This window comes from Saccopteryx leptura, chromosome 12, assembly GCF_036850995.1.
Source record: "Saccopteryx leptura isolate mSacLep1 chromosome 12, mSacLep1_pri_phased_curated, whole genome shotgun sequence".
NCBI lineage: Eukaryota > Metazoa > Chordata > Mammalia > Chiroptera > Emballonuridae > Saccopteryx > Saccopteryx leptura.
In genome coordinates this window covers 51,954,365-51,968,995 of record NC_089514.1, presented here as the reverse complement: position 1 = coordinate 51,968,995, position 14,631 = coordinate 51,954,365, and the positions used below count along the sequence as shown (strand labels likewise).

The 14,631-nt window shown below is 39.3% G+C and overlaps 1 protein-coding gene across 2 annotated transcripts in view; it reads left to right on the top strand.

Moving 5' to 3' along the window:
- Positions 1 to 14,631, top strand: part of PCLO (piccolo presynaptic cytomatrix protein) — a 455,471-nt gene that overhangs the window by 7,521 nt on the left and 433,319 nt on the right. The window contains exon 2 of one of the 2 annotated variants that reach the window (XM_066354350.1): positions 368 to 2,333. In XM_066354350.1, coding sequence (XP_066210447.1) covers positions 368 to 2,333 — 1,966 coding nt within the window. Of the gene's footprint in view, positions 1 to 367; positions 2,334 to 14,631 lie in introns of those variants that run through there. The other variant, XM_066354349.1, reaches the window with a different exon arrangement.

Below are 14,631 nucleotides of genomic sequence, written 5' to 3'. Positions count from 1 at the left end.
TGACTTATTGAGTTAATATATATAATATATTTAGTTAGGTTTTAAGTATGGCCAGATTCTATTAAGTGTAAATTATTTTTATTATAAATACTTTCTACCTAGATACTACAATTTTTCATCTATAATAGCAAGCATTGTTTTTTCCCCTTTGCCTTGTTGAAAATCTTTACCCTGGACCTATAAAGAAAGTACCGGTAATAAAGGCATTAAAAGTTTTATGATCACTTATAGGGTGCTACAAGAATGGATTCTAGTTGTGGTTATAAATTTATAATTTTGAAGATTTAGGAAAGTATAACTTTTTTTATGTTATTTTCAGTTGTGATGATTTTTATCATTTTCACTTCTTTTTGTTTCACTCTTCTAGGAAACAAGAGTTGGATAGTAGTCACCCTCCAAAGCCACCAGGAAAACCGCCGGATCCTGGTCGTCCCGCTCAGACTGGTCTCAGTAAAAGCAGAACTACAGATACTTTGAGGTCAGAGCAGAAATTGCCTGGGAGGAGTCCTTCCACTATTAGTTTGAAAGAATCAAAGTCCAGAACTGATTTTAAGGAAGAGCACAAGTCTAGTATGATGCCTGGTTTCCTCTCAGAGGTCAACCCGTTAAGTGCTGTCTCCTCTGTTGTAAATAAATTTAATCCTTTTGATTTAGTATCAGACTCTGATGGATCCCAGGAAGAAACTGCCAAGAAACAAAAAGTAGCTCAGAAGGAACAAGGAAAGTCTGAAGGAATCACAAAGCCTCTGTCACAGCAGCAGTCACCCAAGTCAGTTCCTAAGCAGCTAGGGCCTGTGAGGATCCCAGCTCAGCAGGAGGGCTCTCCCAAATCAGTCTCTTCTCAGCAACCAGAGAAAATGAAATCACAACCTCTAGGGACTGGAAAACCAATTCCAGGGCTTACCCAGACTCCTCAGACCGACCAAACTAAATCGCCACTTCAAAAGGATGCAACTAGGCCTCAGACTAAACAGTCAGACGCAGTGAAGGGAGAATCAGTCAGACCATCCAAACCACCAACTCAGCAGGCGAGTCCTGGAAAACTACCAGCCCAGCAGCCTGAACCTGAAAAATCTTCCACGCCACAGCCTGGACCTGCAAAACCCTCAGCTCAGCAGCCAGGGCCAGCGAAGGCCCTCGCCCAACAGCCAGGGGCAGCAAAGCCCTCAGCTCAGCAGCCTGGGCCAAAGTCTCCAGCTCAGCCTCCAGGGCCAGCAAAACCCTCAGCCCAGCACTTGGGGACACTGAAGTCCCCCGCTCACCAACCTGGGCCACACTCTCCAGCTCAGCCAACTGGGTCGACAAAGACTCCAGCTCAGCAGATTGGGCCAGTGAAGTCTCTGACTCAGCAGTCTGGGCCGGGAAAGACTCCTACTCAACAGGCTGGCCCAGTAAAACCCTCAGCTGAACAGCCTGGCCCAGCAAAGCCCCCAGCTCAACCGCCTGGCCCAGCAAAGCCCCCAGCTCAACCACCTGGCCCAGGAAAGCCCCCAGCTCAACAGCCTGGCCCAGCAAAGCCCCCAGCTCAACCGCCTGGCCCAGGAAAGCCCCCAGCTCAACAGCCTGGCCCAGCAAAGCCCCCAGCTCAACCGCCTGGCCCAGTGAAACCCTCAGCTGAACAGCCTGGCCCAGCAAAGCCCCCAGCTCAACCGCCTGGCCCAGCAAAGGCCCCAGCTCAACAGCCTGGCCCAGCAAAGCCCCCAGCTCAACCGCCTGGCCCAGCAAAGCCCCCAGCTCAACAGCCTGGCCCAGCAAAGCCCTCAGCTCAACAGCCTGGCCCAGCGAAACCCCCAGCTGAACAGCCTGGCCCAGCAAAGCCCCCAGCTCAACAGCCTGGCCCAGCAAAGCCCCCAGCTCAACAGCCTGGCCCAGCAAAACCCCCAGCTCAACAGCCTGGCCCAGCAAAGCCCTCAGCTCAACAGCCTGGCCCAGCAAAGCCCCCAGCTCAACAGCCTGGCCCAGCAAAGCCCCCAGCTCAACAGCCTGTCCCAGCAAAGCCCTCACCTCAACAGCCTGGCCCAGCAAAGCCCCCAGCTCAACAGCCTGGCCCAGCAAAGCCCCCAGCTCAACAGCCTGGCCCAGCAAAACCCTCAGCTCAGCAATCTACAAAGCCTGTAAGCCAAACAGGAGCTGGGCAACCCCTGCAGCTGCCAACTTCTCCATCTGCAGCCCAGATTCCAGAACAAGGCCTCCCTACAATCATCTGTCCTCTTTGCAATACCACTGAACTTCTGTTGCATGTTCCAGAAAAGGCCAATTTTAACACGTGCACCGGATGCAAAACCACTGTGTGTAGCCTCTGTGGCTTTAATCCTAATCCTCATATAACTGAGGTGAGTCCATTTATTCACTGTGTCCATGCTCTGAAAGGGTAGTAACATCTTCTGTGAAGGTTTCTTACTTTGTTTATTGCTGATATAATAGGATGACATTGTTTTTCTCTGGTTATTTCTTTCTTTCCTTCCTTCTTCTTTTTTTTCTTTTCTGCCAATTGTAAGTTAGAAACTTTTAAAACCTTTTCTTCAATAATTAGCCTAAAATATTGCCACAGTTTCTGATACATTTGGCATATAAAGCAAATATGAATTGATTGAAAGATGCTGAGTGTTTACTGATTGCACTCTGTAAGAGCCACACTATGTATTACTAAGTATACAGTGATATTTCCTTAATTTAAAATTCATGTTCCTACCCATCAAAATTATGATACTCTTAACCGGGGTCATATCTCATTTTACCAAATGTCATGTTAAGTATGTTAGTTTTAAAAATAAGTCATTCATTAATAATCAAATTGTAATTAATAAGAACATGTGGCTTTCAAGTTATGGAGAAAATCAGGTTGTAGTTCATGTATTTTTAGATTTTTATTTTTTTTAATTTTTTATTGAATTTACTGGGGTGACATTGGTTAATAGGAATACACAGGTTTCAAGTGCACAGTTCTGCAGTCCATCACTGGCTAGTGCACTGTGTTCCCCACCCCGAGTCCATCACTGTCCGGTGCACTGTGTTCCCCACCCCGAGTCCATCACTGTCCGGTGCACTGTGTTCCCCACCCCGAGTCCATCACTGTCCGGTGCACTGTGTTCCCCACCCCGAGTCCATCACTGTCTGGTGCACTGTGTTCCCCACCCCGAGTCCATCACTGTCCGGTGCACTGTGTTCCCCACCCCGAGTCCATCACTGTCCGGTGCACTGTGTTCCCCACCCCGAGTCCATCACTGTCCGGTGCACTGTGTTCCCCACCCCGAGTCCATCACTGTCTGGTGCACTGTGTTCCCCACCCCAGGTCACGTCTCCCCCATCACCATCGCCCACCCCCATTTCCTCCTGCAATCCGCACTCTGGTGTCAGTGTCTCTTTTTTCCTTTGCATAATTCCTTCACCTTGTCCACCCAGCTCCTCACCTCTGTCCCCTCTGACAACTGTCAGTCTGTTTGTTCTATTTGTAGCTTTTTAAATGCTGGTAAAGGTATGTTTCTGCCCATAATATAATAATTTAATAGGACTATCCAGTAATAATGACTTCAAATAGTACATTATCATTTTGTAAAAATACTTTATTTTATATTTTTATGGCAATTTGTAAGGCAGAAACATGCAGCATTCAAGCCACATAGTACTGTATATAATTTGAGTACATCCCATATGGACAATATTATACTACATGTTTTATGGGATATAAAAATGACTAAAACATAGTTCTGATCTTAACCTGATCAGAATACACCAGGTTAGATACTATGTGTACAAGGAGAATGTAGTAAATAAGCAGTTAAACGATAATGGCTGTGACAGGTATGAACAAATAATGTGGACTTAAGAGTAGGAGGTGTCATTTCCGGTGGGTGAGATTAAGGATAGCTTCATGGAGAAAATGGCTTTTGAGCTAGGGATGCAGGGCGAGATACTGTTTCACTAGATAATGGACAGGAAAGGACATAAATTGATCTGACATGTAGTGCCAGACTAATGTAAGAAGTATTTATGGAATCAGGGATAAATGGAGTTGACTGATGTGGCCACAAAGAAGAAACAGGAGGGAAGTTGAAGTCAGGTTTTATTTGACCTTCCATATTTAGCAGGTAGTGACGAGCATTCTTCTTTAAGAAATTTACCTTGGCCCTGGCTGGTTGGCTCAGTGGTGGAGCGTCAGCCAGGCATGCAGGGGTCCCGGGTTTGATTCCCGGCCAGGGCACACAGGAGAGGTGCCCATCTGCTTCTCCTCCCCTCCCCCTCTCCTTCCTCTCTGTCTCTCTCTTCCCCTCCCGCAGCCAAGGCTCCATTGGAGCAAAGTTGGCCCGGGCGCTAAGGATGGCTCTGTGGCCTCTGCCTCAGGCGCTAGAATGCCTCTGGTTGCAGCAGAGCGACGCCCCAGATGGGCAGAGCATCGCCCCCTGGTGGACATGCTGGGTGGATCCTGGTCCGGTGCTTGCGGGAGTCTGTCTGACTGCCTCCCTATTTCCAACTTCAGAAAAAATACAAAAAAAAAAAAAAAAAAAGAAACTTACCTTGCCTAATGTGGTCATTCCCTAAATCCTTCATTGATTTTAGAAATTGGATCAAATACCTAATTGTGAGGGACAAATGAGTTTTATGATAAATTCAAGTATTCGTTAGATATAGAGTTTTCCTTCATCCAGAAAATGTGGAAAATAAAAGTTGAATACCAGAAAAAAAAAACCGTGTGTATGTGGGTGTGTATGTTAAAAGTAACTTTGTATAGGGCATTATAGTTCACATAGTTCTTCCCTATTTGTTTTATCAAAATTAAATTTCCAAAAATTCTGTGAGCGTATGTTCTGTTTTCTCTATTATACTAATGAGCAAACTGGTGTTCAAGTGATGACTGTGGTTAGTTTACTTTCAGGATCACCCTGATAGTAAATAGCCAAACAGAACCCAAACCAATTTTTCTGATTCCAAATCCATGTGGTCACGGTAAGAAGACAGAGAAAGTGCTGTGAGGTCAAAGAAAGGAACTGTCACTGTCAGCAGGGAGTATTGCTACCATCTTCTTAAGAACAGAAAAGTTTGAGTGGGGACTGAAAAATAATAAAAATTTAGACACACATGAAAGGAGTTGGGAATGTGGGGGCAGGTGGCGGCCTCACATGCAGTAAAAGAAACATCCCTATATTGATGAGATGAGCTTGGGCGAGTCACTTATACTTTGTGACAATGACATTTGAAAAATAATATGTTCTCTTCCAGACACATTGGGTTGTTAGGAGGATTAACTAACTGTTATATGAAGAGGTATTTTTAAATATATATAAATTTCTTTTAAAGTTGTAATATAATGCAACATGGCTATCCTATTTGAAACAGATTTGACTTTTAAAGTTTACTCTCAATTTGTTTTCTACATATATACAGCATCATTAATTGTTGGGTGCTGAGATTGCAATCAGAAGCTATTTGGTCTATAATGTTATTGGTAACATGTCATTTTAACTTTTACTTTTTTATATATAAAGAAAAATGCAATCCAAGTTCTAATCTGAACTCCAGGAGTGTCTTCCCTAATCCTGTTCACCAAATGGCCAGTTCTTCAAACTCCTGAATTAGCAGTAGGTCAGAGTTAGAAAGTTTGAGCTCTGGATAGAGACTGAGAACTTCTGTTTTAAGAGATAAGATGCATGCAATTTTGGGAAAAATCACCATATCATATATGTCATGAGAAAGTTATCTTCTCTGCATTTTCCAAACAGAACCACACAATCTTAGTCAAATTGTCCTGAATAGTCAAGTTGAGTGAACAGCTTTTCCATGTGGGACAGGGAAACTGGCTGAACCTTTCTTAACACATTAATTTATATAAATTTATTATTTCCAAGTTTGATGTTGGCCCTGGCCAGTGGCTCAGTGGATAGAGTGTTGGCTCTGTATGCGGACATCCCAGGTTCAACTCCCAGTTAAGGCACGCATGTAAAGTGACCATTTGCTTCTCTTTCCCTCCTGCAGCTAGTGGCTTGATTGGTTCGAGCGTCGGCCTCAGGCACTGAGGATAGCTCAGTTGATTTGAGCATCGGTCCCAGATGGGGCTTTCTGGGTGGATCCTGGTCAGGGTGCATGTAGAAGTCTATCTCCCTTCCTCTCACTTAAAAAGGAAAGTTTAATGTTGAAATGCAGTAACTCTCCATATTGTTATTTTTGTGCTAAAATAACAATATAGAGATTTAATGGGTAAAATAGAATACTAGTCTTTTATATCATTCCTTGAGAGTACTAAGAGAATTTCTCTGATATTTTTTCTTACTAACAGATCAGAATTATGACTGTATTTACTTATGAAATCCTGGCTCTTAAATCATTACCAGGTCTGGGGACATAGGACTAGAAAAGTAAAAACACTCAGGAAAGTGTTTTAGGGAAGGAGAATTTTACTTCCTTAACTAAATTTGCCAGTTCTCTCCAACCCCTTTCAGATACACACACACACACACACACACACACACACACACACACACACACACGCACATGCATGCACACATGTACACCCGCGCCTTAGACATCCCAATATCTGTGTGAGGAGGACAGTATTTAAATTAACTGTCCTCTATAGTAGCTGTCAAGATGTGTGGTTTTCCAAATAAACCTTAAGAATCCACTGATTCCAAGCCTAGACTTTTGAAGCTGAGAGGAGTTATAGGTATATCTCTTCTTGCCAGCCCATTAATGGAATAAATCTCAACAATACAGTCTCTCTTTTTGGGCTTGCTTTCTGACACAGAAGCAGAGTATTTGCTTTCTAATTAGTAACAAAAGCATTTTGTTGTTGTTTTGTTATTGTTGATTTATATCTTTTGATGCGTAACCTGGAGCATAGTAGACTTAGGGACAGATTTAGAGACTTGTCCCTAAGGTCTAATAATTCTCCTGGCTCTTATGAAATTTTGTAATATATAAAATGAGTTGTCATTTTTTAGAATGTTGAAGTGCCCATCTGTTAGTGATGAAAGGATTTTTTGTCATATTATTTTTTAATTTTTTGGCCCATATATTAATATCTTTTTGATGAATCCAAATTTTTTATTACACAAAAACATGAACATATTTTAGCAGCTTAAAAAACTCAAAAAACAAACACACCTAGACTTGCATATAAATTCTGTTCATTTCTTAAAGAACAAAACAAAAAAATGACTAAAATTCTTAAGGTGGTCAGGGGCTTTAACTTGCTGCCTCTTAGGTTGATAGGTCTGCTGCTTCTTTCATTTCTAGTAAGAGAAACTGAGAGGTGGGCGGAAGTCTGTTAAGAAGAGCTGGTGAGAGAAGACAAGAACTTTGTGAAATGCAAGGAGGCTGGAATGTGGAGAAAGAAAGCCAGTGAGATGTTTCTTATGGTGGAGTAGTTTGAATAATTTTTAGAAAAGTGGAAAGTCTCTTTTTAGTTACTTGCTCTTTTAGCACAAAAGTCTTTATCACCCTCAATTCTAAGCAAAGACCACAAGACAGTTACTCTTGAAAAGCAGAACTGAGCACACCTATATTCATCTCCTCTCTCTATAGGTCTCACTTTTTAAAAGATTTAAAATGTTGTACCAGAAAATGAGAAAGACCACCAATAGCATAAGTTGACATGCTGAAGAATTCCTAGAGGATAGAAAAAACAAAAATGAGAAGAATGTGACAAATTACTAAGGACACCACTGTACAGTTGGTTTTCTGAGGGAAACCTTAATGAATCTCTAAGCTTGAGATCAACACAAATAGAACACAGTTGTGAGCTGTGGGTAGTGAGAACTACAATAGGAAAATATGGACAGGTGGACTGTTTCCTAATCTCCAGTGGGAAGATGAGGGTAGAGAGTGGCCTTATGTTTTCCCCTAAGGCTGAAGCCAGAGAATTCTCCAAATTAATTGATGAGCTGTGTGAGGAAGGACACGCATGATAAAACCAGCCCACATTCAAAAGAAGATTAGAAGAAGTAATTTTTTTTCTTCCTTAACAAAGTGATATAAAGGAGAAATCAAATAAGACACTACTCAACCATGAGTCAAATGTACTAAGTCAGCATCATAGTAAAGTTGTTTTTACCTGAACTTTGACCTTCTGCCATTCCTTCTCTTCTTATTCAAATGAGGGGACTAATAGCAAAGCAGACCTGTCCACAAATACAGAAAAACTGCTGTGGATTACCTCTACTAAATAGTAGAGACATTCACTATAATTGAATGATTTGAAGAGATTAACTTGACTTTTTAACAATAATACCACATGCAGGAAACAGGTGAACTAGTGAAAAATGAAACAAAAGAAGAAACACCCGATGTCATAGAGTTCATTTAGGAAACATAAAAACTTAATAGCCCCTGGCTCAGTTTGTGGAAGTCCCAGGTTCAATTCCCAGCCTGGGCACACAGGAGAAGCGCCCATCTGCTTCTCCACCCTTCCCCTCTCCTTTCTCTTTCTCTTTCTTCCCTTCCCACAGACAAGGCTCCATGGGAACAAAGTTGGCCAGGGCACTGAGGATGGCTCCATGGCCTCCGCCTCAGGTGCTAGAATGGCTCCGGTTGCAATGGAGCAACAGCCCCAGATAGGCAGAGCATCGCCCCCTAGTGGGCATGCCGGGTGGATCCTGTTCGGGCACATACGGGAGTCTGTCTCTCTGCCTCCATGCTTCTCACTCCAGAAAAATACAACAAACAAACAAACAAAGAAACCCCCAAAAAATCTGTATAGAAATTATTATTCCTGAGAAATATTTAAAAGAAATATTTAAAATATTTAAATTATTATTCTGAGAATATTAAACATTCACATTTCAGTGGGCTGATTGAGGGTTAAAGGGCCCAGTTGACAGTCTGGAAAAGAAAGACCCAGAATTTTCCATTAAAAAATTATTCAACTTATTTTACTTAGCATAATAACTCTCCAGATCCTTTTATGCTATCACAAAAGGTAAGATTTCTTTCTTTTTTATGGCCAAGTAGTATTCCATTGTGTAAATGTACCACAGCTTTTTTATCCACTCATCTACTGACGGGCACTTGGGCTGCTTCCAAATCTTGGCTATTGTAAATAATGCTGCAGTGTACATAGAGGTGCATATATTATTTTGAATTAGTGTTTCAGGTTTCTTTGGATGTATTCCCAGAAGTGGAATTGCTGACTCATAGGCAGTTTCATTTTTAATTCTTTGATGTAACTCCATACTGTTTTTCACAGTGGCTGTACCAGTCTGTATTCCTACCAACAGTATATGAAGGTTCCCTTTTCACCACATCCTTATGAACACTGTTGTTGGTGGAAGGTGGAGGGATTGAGCAAATAAGAAAAAAGGTAGAAAAACTCATGGACGTAGACAACAGTGTGGTGACTGCAGGGGGAGGGTTAGGGAAAGGTGGGGAGGGCACAGGGGACAAATGGTGGTGGAAGGAGACTTGACATGCAGCAGTGAACACACATTACAGTGTACAGGTGATGTGTTGTGGAAGTGTGCATCTGATACCTGTATAATTCTGTTAATCAATGTCATCCCAATAATTTCAATACTGTATAAAGGGAAAAAATTACTCAGCACCCACTATGTTTCAGGCACAGTTCTAGACTCTGGGAATATAGGTATGAACAAACCAGACCAAAAAATCTTCCCTCATGGAAATTATATTTTAGTAAGAGTGTCAATAAAATATATATTGTGACAGATGGTAATATATGTTATGGAGAAAAATTAATTTGGAGAAGGTTATGGCATAGACTAAGGGATGGGTGGGATGAAGTGGCAGGGTCCCCCCCATCCCATTGGTGGATTATAGTTTGGGAGTTGATGGATGACTTGGAAATCTGAATTTCTAGTGTTGACTAATGGTCTGTCTAACTTTATGTGTGTATAATTCCAACTGAACCTGGGAATTTAAGGAGAAACAGGGGATTAGGAAGGAAGGAAAAGGTAGAATGTACCCAGGAATGTGTAGACTTCTGAAATTCCCCTCTTTACTCCTTTCTTTACTTACTTTTAAAAATGTATTTTTATTTATTTATGTTTTATTTTTTTATTATGTACTGTTTTGGGGTATACAATCTAGTGGTTAGACACATACTTTACATAGTGTTCCCCTCGATATTTCCAGTGCCCCACTGGCATCACACGTAGTTACCACCATATTATTAACTGCTTTTTCTATGCTTTAGCTACTTCCCATTACTACTTCCTTTACTGACGAGGATGCTGGGGATAGCATTTATCCCCAGGGTGGTAGCTCTTTCTGGACGCCTGCATATGGAGTTGCAGACATTTATGGAAGGTTGTTATCTACAACTCTGGGTTTCCCTTAGGAATCGGGGAGCTCTGTGGCACTAAGAGACATATTATAAATTTTGGAGAATATATTTAGAGTTCTAATAGGAGTTCCAGAATCAAGACTATGGAGGCAAGCTCTAGAACATTATTCTGAGCTAAAGCAAGATTGAAGTCTTCAGATTGTACAGCTCCACCATTGGCCACGAAAGATCAATAACATGACTGATAGATATGTCCTGGTGAAATATCAGATCCCAAGGATAAGGAGAAAACAAGAAGACTTCATAGAGAAAAGCAATTTTGTCTACAAAAAGTGAGAAATCAGGTAGCTTATAATACTCATTTCCCACACAGAAGGCAGATAGGTGGCACTTTCTTGAAATTTCTAGAGATGGTGATAAGATAAATTCTATATCTAGGTAAGATATTAAGAGAGAGTGTAAAGGCACCGTAAGAATTTTTTCACACATGAAAGACTGCATAACAGTCATTACTATTCTGTTTATCTGTGTATCTAGCTAGCTAAAGATCTCTCTACATACATGTGTACATGTTTAAATCTTTATATATGTGTAGGTGTGTGTGTGTATTTATATCACAATCACTATAGGAGTTCCTCTATTATAGTGGGTAATAAAAGAAAAACAAATGGGATGGAATAGTTGACTATACCTCAAAAATGAAGAAAACTAGAATGACATTGAATCAGTGTTTTCCAGAATATGATTGCATATCAGTGGTGGAAAGTAAGATGGTAGTAGAGTACACAAACCAAACTCAAAAAGTTATACATTATTTTATTTTGTATTAAAATATATAATGCAGTCAGTCCTCATCTAACATATTAATATGTTCTTGGAACTGTGGTGAAATGACATATAAGGAAACATATTGATACATTCTTAGAACTGTGGTGAAATGACATATGAGGAAACCAGAACCAGTTTTACCCTAAGCTAATTGTTATAAACAAGAGTCAAGTTTCTTCAGCATCTCATTAACATTGTAAGGAAAAGATGTTGAATGAAAACAACTGTTATTTGAGGGCCTACTGCACATCAAACATGATTTCTTGGATATTGATTAAGACAATTCTAAAATAGGTGATATAAGGTTGTTGATAAAATGTAGCTCTTACAGTAAGGTAAAAATAGATAATATTTTAAATTTGAATTAAAGCTTATTATTTGATGTTATAATGGCAACCACAAGAAATATTCAAAGCAAAAGTTAACACTGATCATTCTGGAGAGTAAGGCTTGGTGGTAGAAAAAGAGGTTTTACTTTTAATAAAACTTTTTGTACTACTTTTTTACCTTGTAAATTAGTGTTAAAATTAACATGAGTAATTTTTAAAAATTCTCATTCATCAGATGATTGATTTAAAAGACTAAATAATATGAAGGGATGGATAAAGGATTTAGATACCTTTTTAAAATTTCATTACTATATAAAAATTTTTTATTGAATTTATTGGGGTGACATTGGTTAACAAGATTATATGGGTTTCAGGTACACAGTTCGACAACACATCATCTGTCTATTGCGCCGTGTGCTCAGCACCCCGGCCAAGTCCCCCTCCAACATCACCCCTTCCATCTCTACCCTCCTCCACCTCCCACTACCCTGGCCCCTCCTGCAATCCCTACGCCGTTGTCTTGATTCTGAATGCTTTACATCTTCTGCCTTTGGCATTCTACTTGGTGAAATGTCAAGAAATTTTGGTTCTAATTAGCAGTGATGATTTGAAATGCCATATACCTGTGATGCAAGTTTGGTTAGTTTTTAAAATGCATTCTTTGCTTGTCACAGCTCTGTGTACTTTATCACTTTTTTATATGAATCTAATAAAGAGAAAGTCTCTTAATTCTAAACATAAGGTTATTAGAAGGTAAAATATATTGTTTTATTTGGTATTTTCTAATAACCTCTGTTTTCATTTCTAGTATTTAAAAGAATACCCGGACTATAGCAAAATTAATTTATCTTCATTTAAAATAGTTTTGAAAATGAATTTAAAGGAATAGAAATACTTGATAAATTTTTTAAAAAACATCAGTATTAATAAAATATGTTTACAAGCACCATATTTGTTTGCTCTCATTTTAAATGAGGTCCAATTTGCAGCATTTTTTGTGATTTGGATGTTTTCTATATAAAGTGACTATATATTCCTCATGCTTTACTTGTAAGTTTAATCATTACAACCAAAGCCTTTTCTCACTTTCATTTTTTCAATAACTAGATGTTTCAGGTGTCTTTCTGCATATTCAGCTTTTATATCTATTAAGCCTGTTGTTACACATACGTATTGTTGCAACTGGTGTGATGATCTGTATAGCTTAGTAAGAACAGATGTTCTGCTGTGAAAGCAGATACCCACCCTTAAAATCATTTATTGGATCAGTAAACTTAATACAATGATGGGTTAACTTTCTTATTGTTTACATCCCTTGAGAAAACACACACATACATAACACTCTCCCCTATCCTGTATCTTAATTAGCTTAGTTAAAATGGGCTGATACTTACAAATATTTCAAATGTATTACATTAAAGACATGTAAATATTCAAAGTTTATAATTATTAAAGTAATACCTATATCACAAGCATTAATAAGGCATCAAAGATCTGTAGTCCTATCTCTGCTGCTCATATGTGTACACTTCTGATACTTCTATTGTTACCAAACTCTAAGGATCTGTGGGTTGAGGTGTTCTATTAATACGATGTGGTTGTCGCAGGTAGTTTTATTTACTTGCAGCAAGTACAGGAGATGGGCTTTCACATCCAAAGTTTTGCCTCCTCCACAGGAGGCTTAGCCATATATATATATATATATATATATATATATATATATATATATATATATATATATATATGGTTAATTACATGTTGATTTCCTCTTTTTAATTATTTTTAGTGAGCTGCAAGTAATCAGGCTGGGTTCCTATTAAACTTATCCTGTTTACAGCTACATCTGCAAAATTCTTATATACATTTTAACATTTAGCAAGAATAGCATTTAGAAGGAACTGCCCAGATGCTGAGACCCTTGTCTTATCTAACACTATGAATTTACTTAAAAGTAGTTCGAGGGACCTTTGATAAGAAAGAAATAACTTCAGTATATTTCTTGACTTTTTCTCACTTGGGTAAAAAAGCAGAATGGTCTTGAGTCACAGGAAGAAGAGATATTGAACACTAGTCATTTCAGTCTGCACACTAGGCACTTTTTAAACATTTTGTCATTTAGTGCTCTTTTAATAAGGTGGTATCCACATTTTATTTATGGATTGATTTTAGAGAGACAGAGGAAGTGGGGGGGGGAGAGAGAGAGAGAGAGAGAGAGGGAGAAGGAAGCATTTCTGTTCCACTTAGTGTTGTAGTCAGTGGTTCCTTCCACATGTATCCTGGCGGGGGATGGAACTCTAAACCTTGGCATCTCTAACCAACTGAGCTAACCAGCCAGGGTGGCAGTATCCACACTTTAAAGATAAGTAAAGAGGCTAAATAAATGTCCTTAATTATGGTATGAGACTATTTATAAAGTAAAAATCAGATTTAGCAATATAAGTGGAAGTACTTTGAAATGAAAACTAATAAATATGTATTTTATTATTATTAATCTTTTTAAAATTTCTAATAGGCAAGCAGGGATATTGCTGTTGTTGATACCTGCATTTGTAGATGAGAAATCTGCGATTAAGTGGCTTGCATGCTCATAGAATTACTTTGCAATGGATCCCATTCAAGAAGTATGTCTGCTGAAACACATTTTAGCATCTTTTTTTTATAGGAGACCAAACTGTCTTTAAATAGACCATTTCCTATATTTCTAGGTTATAGAAAGAGTGTGTGTATGTGTGTGTTGTGAATATGTAAATCTTACATATTTTTAAAGTTAAAAAGAAATTAGCCTTCTTGGCAGGAATTTATTTTTGGAATTAAGCACAAAAATAATCAAGGTCCAAGAGTACTAATTTCATACCTTGTTATTCAGTCTTGCTCAAACCAGAATTGTATATGCCTGAGTTCTTTTTTTTGTGCTTTAAGAAAACTGTGTGCTCCTACTCTGAACCAGCCACTCTTAGATTTTGAAAAACAGAAAACAGATGACAAAGTTGATAGCTTTGACTGCTCACTGTCAAGAGTAAAATTCCATGTTTAGAAGGAGAGTTAGTAATTTAGCAAATGAGGATGGAATCTGGTTTGTAAATATAATAAAGTTCATACCATGGTGATCTGGTCTTTCCTGAATATGAAACAGGAAACCACTTTTCTGTTCTTATTTTTCTCTATCGGAAATAAATATTTTTGTCTGACCTGTGGTGGTAAAGTGGATAGAGCGTTGAGCTGGGACACGAGGACCAGAGT